At 62.6% G+C, this 6,384-nt stretch overlaps 1 protein-coding gene across 1 annotated transcript in view; it reads left to right on the top strand.

Moving 5' to 3' along the window:
- Window positions 1-54: 54 nt before the first annotated feature.
- SLC44A4 (solute carrier family 44 member 4) overlaps window positions 55-6,384 on the top strand; it is an 11,314-nt gene continuing 4,984 nt past the window's right edge. The window contains exons 1-12 of the mRNA XM_006772863.2: window positions 55-147; window positions 1,677-1,725; window positions 1,965-2,038; window positions 2,159-2,237; window positions 2,869-2,968; window positions 3,046-3,171; window positions 3,325-3,385; window positions 4,685-4,772; window positions 4,848-4,931; window positions 5,164-5,399; window positions 5,479-5,578; window positions 6,127-6,219. Coding sequence (XP_006772926.1) covers window positions 114-147; window positions 1,677-1,725; window positions 1,965-2,038; window positions 2,159-2,237; window positions 2,869-2,968; window positions 3,046-3,171; window positions 3,325-3,385; window positions 4,685-4,772; window positions 4,848-4,931; window positions 5,164-5,399; window positions 5,479-5,578; window positions 6,127-6,219 — 1,124 coding nt within the window. The 5' untranslated portion in view covers window positions 55-113. The remainder of the gene's footprint in view (window positions 148-1,676; window positions 1,726-1,964; window positions 2,039-2,158; window positions 2,238-2,868; window positions 2,969-3,045; window positions 3,172-3,324; window positions 3,386-4,684; window positions 4,773-4,847; window positions 4,932-5,163; window positions 5,400-5,478; window positions 5,579-6,126; window positions 6,220-6,384) is intronic.

The raw sequence follows: 6,384 nt of genomic DNA, 5'->3' as shown, positions 1-6,384 counted from the left end.
TGTGTCGGGGACCACAGGCGGAGGTGGGGCTGTGACGTGGGAGGGCGGGGCGGCGGCAGGTGAGTTGCCAGGTCTCCCGGCTCCAATCACTCCTCCCTCTGGAGACACTGAGCATGGGGGGAAAGCCGGCTGGGGAGGAGGCCTACGGTGAGGACCCTGCGAGGGAGGGCATCTGGCTGGGCCACGGGCTGGCCTGGGGAGAGGCGCCGGGGGAGCTCATGGAAGCAGGCAGAGCCCGGGTCCTGGGAGGAGGATGGGGTTCAGTGGCCGGGCCGTTGCTAAGGAAACTTGGGGAGTGAAGCTGGGGGTTGGGGCTTTATTTAGCCCCTGGGACCAGGGGTTCAGGCCCAATGCTGGTCCCTGGGGCCAGGGCCCGGGGAAGGAAGGGAGCCTGGATGGAAGGAGGTAGGGTGTGGTCGTGAGCAGGGGCCGGGGCGCGGGCTGTGGAGCCTGCCGCTGCCAGGCGAAGCCCAGCCAGCAGAAGGCTGGGTCCCCGGGAGGTCAGCCTGGACCTGGGCTGAGGGGAGGGCGCTGGGGGTCTTCCCACGGGGCCGCTGAGCAGTGCTGGGGCCCCAGTGAGGAGTTGGGGCTCAGGGTGTTTATGGGGGGCTGAGCCTGTCTCTGAGTCTGTACTGGTACCTTGAAGAATAGAGGCAAGGCCTCCTGGGGTCCCCGTGAAGGGTAAAGCCTGAGGGGAGATGGAGCAAGAAGCTTGTGTCCAGAATCTGGGAGCTGGCCCAGGACCTGAGGGTTAGGGGTGGGGAGGTGTGAGGGAGCTGGACGGGCCACCTCGGGGATCCCTGGGAGCAATGGGGGCTGGGAGCCTGCCTGACAGTCCCTTGGGGCTGGGGGTCTGAGCCCTGTTCTGGAGGGAAGGGGACTCCCAGAGGGGAGCCCTGGGTCTCGGGGGGCTGGGAAGAGCAGAACTTCCTGGGAGACTTCCTGGAGCAGCTTTGCGTCAATCATTGATCTCATGCCCAAGAGCCGTGCAGGGACAGAGTCCAGCACCTGCAGAGCACGGACCCCACCTCTTCCCACACTGCCCAGCCCTCTGCCCTCCCTCCTTGGCGCCCACAGGGGACCCTGGTCCTGGCCCGCTTCCTCCTGTGTACTCAGGGAGAACCAGGAACAGGATGCAGCCACAATCTCAACCGCCGAGCTCAGGTGTCACCCTGCTTGGACTGCTTGCCCAGCGACTGGCAGTGGCCGGGAGACAGGCCCTTGGGGAGGGGTGTGCAGGGAGCTCCCGCCGCCCTCCCCAGGCCCTGCGGGAGTTGAGGCCTGTGGCTCTGGGGGCCAGCGTGGGGGTCTGAGGCAGCTGGGAGGGGCTGTGACCTCCCTGTGGGCTCCACCTGTGCCGCCTGGGAGAGGAGGGGACGGGATGGCAGCATGAGGGCCACTGGAAGAGTGGACACAGTCCACCTCCCCGGGGGGACAAAGGAGAGAGGGGCCAGGGTGGAGGCAAGAGTGGAGTTACTGTCCTGGAAATGACCTGTAAGGGCTCCCCCTCCCCCCAAGGCCACCTGGGGGTTCACGGTGAGCCTGGAGCCTACCTCCCCTGCCCTCCCATTCCCCTCCCGCCAGCCCGGCCCGTCCATTTCCCTTGGTGGGGACAGGAAGTGGGGACCATGTCCTCTGAGTGCCTCACTCTCCACACTGCTCCCCACTGCCCGCAGGGAAGCCAGTCAAACACGACCCTTCCTTCCGAGGCCCCATCAAGAGCAGGTGAGCCCTGGGAACTCGCTGGGGGCAGGGGCCTTGCCTCTGCCATGAACTTGCTGAAAAACTGGTGAGAAGCTTGTGCCAGGAGAGTGGGGCGCTGCCGTGGGGGGGCCGCAGCTCGGTGCCGGAGATGTTCCGCGCGCCCTTCGGGGAGCCAGCTGAGCAGGGCAGCTGTGTGTGTGCTGGTGGCTGCAGAGGAGGCCCGCCCAGGCCCAGGCCCGCTCAGCAGGCCCTTCCCGCAGGGGCTGCACCGATGTCATCTGCTGTGTCCTCTTCCTTCTCTTCCTCCTGGGCTACACTGCGCTGGGCGTCGTGGGTGAGTTTCCCGCTGCGCCGCGAGGGTGGAGGCTGGGGCAGTGACCAGGGAGAGGCGATTCCCATGCTGCTCCCCACGATGTCCCTGCCGCCCCTCCGGTGACTGTGTGTCTGTGTCCAGCGTGGGTGTATGGAGACCCCCGGCAAGTCCTCTACCCCAGGAACTCCACCGGGGCCTACTGCGGCATGGGGGCCAACAAGTGAGTACGCCAGCGGGAGGGGACGGGGGGAAGGGCCGGGGACCCCCCTCGGCCGCATTGAGCAGCCTCCCCTGCCGGCAGCTGGCTTATGAGGCCCCCCAATTGCGAGGCGATGTAGAGCCAGGGTCAGGGACACGGGCTTTAGACTTTGGAAGTGGCCTTGGGCTCCCCACCCGGGTCCTGGCCGTGTGGCCTTGCAAGGTGCTCGGCCTCATCTGAAACGCAGCGGTGACCCCCACAGCGGTGCTGTCCGTCCTGGTAGGCAGGAAGTGGCCCATCAACAGCCAAACCTCCGGCATTTACAGGGCGTTCACCTGTTCCAGGCTGGCGGGCACTGTTAGTTACCACGATGGGGCTGAGACTGTGAACAGTAAAGGGACTTGCTCAAGGTCATAAAGCTGGGTGGTGATTGGGCTCCAGAGTTCACGCTTTTAACCATTTGCGAGCATGGATTTGCTCAGCTCTCTGAACCACGTGTGGCGCTGGATGACCCTGGAGATCTTTCGGTCTCTCATACCTCCAGCTGGTCTGAGGCCAGGAGCTAGGTGTGCAGCCGGAGGCGAGACCCGGCCGTCCCTCCTGCCCCTACGCCTGGCCAGGCCCTGACACATGCACGTCCTCCCTCCTGCAGAGATAAACCCTATCTCCTGTACTTCAACATCTTCAGCTGTGCCCTGGCCACCAACATCATCTCGGTCGCTGAGCACGGCCTGCAGTGCCCCACGCCCCAGGTCAGAGCCTGGGACCTGCCTCTGCCCAGATCACCCCCAGGTCTGGAAAGAGCCCCACAGCACACCCTCTGCCCCAGGTGTGTGTGTCCTCCTGTCCAGAGGCCCTCTGGGTCGTGAATCAGGGTGAGCTCTCACTGACGGTCGGGGAGGTCTTCTACGCTGCAAACCGGACTGTCTGTCGGCCAGGGGTGCCCTGGGACATGGTGAGCGCTGCCCCAATGTCATCGCCGTCATCAAGGAGAGGCCGCATGGGTGGGGTGCAGGGGGAGTTGGGAAGATGACTGTGGTGGTAGCGCGGGGGAGGAGGGGCACTCCATCCTGCTGTGACTGGTGTCTGTCCCTCCCTCCACCCCCAGCCAGTACTCCAAAGCCTGGAACAAGACCTCTGCCCCAGCTTCCTCCTCCCCTCCACTTCAGGTGAGAGCACACGCCCCCTCGGTCAGGTAGCCTATACCTTTATTGCTCAAATGAGGAAGCCAGGCCAGACACGGTGAAGTCACAGGACAGCACAGTTCCCGGCACCTGGGCGCTGGGCGTGGCTAGCTGCAGGAAGTGCAGCTGCCCGTGGAGCTTCGTGCTGGTGGGTGGTTCAGAGGGTGCGTGGAAACATTTAGGTGCGTGCATAGAAGACAGACCAGACCAGAAGTCCACCCAAATGCTACAGGTGAATATGGCTGGCGGTGGGGTGGCAGGTGACTCATTTTAATTCTGTATGCTCTTCTTTCCAATAGTAAATCTTTCTTTAAACAACCAAATTATTTTTATGACTTTTTAATTGACTTTGAGAGAGAGAGGAAGGGGAGGGAGAAAGAGAGAAACATTAATGTGAGAGACATCCATCAGCTGCCTCCTGCATGCCCCCTATGGGGAATCGAGCCCAAAACCCAGGTATGTGTGCTGACCAGGAATCAAACCAGTGACCTTTCAGTATACTGGACGATACTCAACCAATCAAGCCACACTGGCCGGGGCAGTCAATGTTATTTTTTAAAGAAAAAATATTAATTATAGCATGAGAAAAGATACCCAGTTCTCACCGTAAATACAATAGGAAGTGCCTCAAGTGAATGCTCCAAAGTCAGAGCTGGACTTGAGTTCCAGCACTTTCCAGCTGTGTGGTCTTGGGCTAATTGCTCAACCTCTTGAGCCTTATTTGCTCTTGAGAATGTCAGTGCCAAAGCAAGTTTACCTGGCAAAGTGGTAAGGGTGGCGAAATGTTGTGGGCATGTAATCGGTGCCACAGGAGAAGGCACAGCCTGCAGGAGGCACGGGGAGGCAAGGATGGAGCTCAACAGGGAGGGGGCGCAGCAGGAGCGAGGGCTCCGGAGGCCCGCAGCCTGGCTGTGAGGTGAGCGGGGTCAGGGCCGAGCCTCGAGCCTCGGAGGAGCCTGAGCAGCAGCGTGGCTCGGGCCCTGGGATGACGCGGCCCACGCTGTGCCTGGCTCCCTGGCTGATGGACGCAAGGTGGGGAGTGGAGGTTTCCTAAGAGCCAGCCCGGAGCAAAGGGGGGTGTGAGGCGGCGGCGCCGGGACGGGGAGGACAGGACGTAGAGTGAAGGCAGCGTGGTCTGGGCTCTTTGCTCTGGAATCAGGAACCGCTCAGAGGGCGCGGACCGTCTCTCCTGCCCCCTGAGGGCTGTGGCTGAGGTGCGGCCAGAGACTTTCAAGGCAAAGCTCTGCGCCCGCCCCCCAGTAGCTGTTCTCTCTCTCCCTCCAGCTCTGGGGCGCTGTGTTCCATACCCCAATAGTACACAGTTCGAGTTCCCAGGGATCCCTGGCAACACCTCCATCAACCAGGGGATCAGGTGGGTACCGCCGTCTCTACAGCTCTGCCCCTCTGCCCTTCCAACCGCAGCCCGTCCGACTCTGTCTCTCCCTAGTGGTCTTCTGGACAGCCTCAATGCCCGCGACATCAGCGTCAAGATCTTTGAAGACTTAGCCCAGTCCTGGCACTGGATTCTTGTGTGAGTCACCAGATTCCCCGCCTTCTCCTTCCATTCTCCCTCCCCATCCGCACCCTCCAGCCCGGTGTCTGACGCTGAGTCTTTAGACTAGGGAGGAGGAGCCAGAGCTCAGAATGGACCCCAAGCCAACAGGATTTATAATAGAAAGGAGGTCTAATCTGAAGACTGTCGGGGTGTGAGGAAAGGCATTTGGGGGCCAGGGGTGACCCTCACCTCCTCCTCCTGCCTACAGAGCCCTGGGCGTGGCTCTGGTCCTGAGCCTGCTGTTTCTCCTGCTGCTTCGCCTGGTGGCCGGGCCCCTGGTGCTGGTCCTGATCCTCGGGGTGCTGGGGGTGCTGGCATATGGCATCTACCACTGCTGGAAGGAGTACCAGGTGCTGCGGGACCGGGATGCCTCCATCACCCAGCTGGGCTTCACCACCAACCTCAGCGCCTACCGCAGTGTTCAGGAGACCTGGCTGGCTGCCCGTGAGTACCCCGCCCCTCCAAGTGCCAACCGCCAAAGCGCCGCCCTGGCCCTGACCGCCTCTGCCCTGTCCACCCTCAGTGATCGTGCTGGCCGTGCTTGAAGGCCTCCTGCTGCTCATGCTCATCTTCCTGCGGCAGCGGATCCGCATCGCCATCGCCCTCCTGACGGAGGCCAGCAAGTCAGGGCCCCCCCAGAGGGGCGGGCAGAGGGCGGGCGGGCCGGCGGGCGGCTGGGCAGGCGCGGAGCCCTGCAGCAGAAGGGCAGAATAGTGCAGTGGTTAATACTGCAGTGACAGCCTTCCTGAGCCTCCGTTTACCCATCTGTGAGGTGCGGGGGAGAGCACACCTACCTTGTAGGGTGCCCTGAGGCTGAAGTGAGTGTGTCTCAGCATGAAGCGGCCCCTCCAGAAGGGCTGTCCTGGCAGTCACTGTTGCCATGGTGATGGTGGGTGGGTGGGACGGTGGGAACCCAGGCGGGTGGGGCAGCAGCAGCTTGCTCCCCACCAAGACCTACCTGCCAGGTTGGTCAACACACCACTTTGAGGACTCCCTGACCTTGCTTTCCCTGACGCCGCAGGGGGCTTTTCTCTGAGACTCACTTCCTCTAAGGGCCCCTGAGCCAGATTCATTGACTTCCGTTCCCTCAGGGAGCTCCTAGGCGTGCCTGCTGGCCACCTGCTCTGAGCGGCTTTTTTTGCCTGCTGGTGAACAGTGCTCACTCCTGCAGGGCTGTGGGACAGATGATGTCCACTATGTTCTACCCGCTGGTCACCTTTGTCCTCCTGCTCATCTGCATTGCCTACTGGGCCATGACTGCCCTGTATCCTTTGCCCACACAGCCAGCCCTCCTGGTGCCTGTGGGGCGGAGGGCAGAAAGGGCAGGACTTGCCCACTCAGTACCTTCGTGCTGGGAAGGCGCCCGTCCGCGCCCGTCCCTCTGGGCATGCACAGTGGCCCAGGGTCAGCGGGGAGAGCCAGCACAGGC

This window comes from Myotis davidii, unplaced genomic scaffold (genome assembly GCF_000327345.1).
Source record: "Myotis davidii unplaced genomic scaffold, ASM32734v1 scaffold1006, whole genome shotgun sequence".
NCBI classification, from domain to species: domain Eukaryota; kingdom Metazoa; phylum Chordata; class Mammalia; order Chiroptera; family Vespertilionidae; genus Myotis; species Myotis davidii.
Note: the sequence above shows the minus strand (reverse complement) of the source record. Positions and strands in the feature narration are given on the sequence as shown.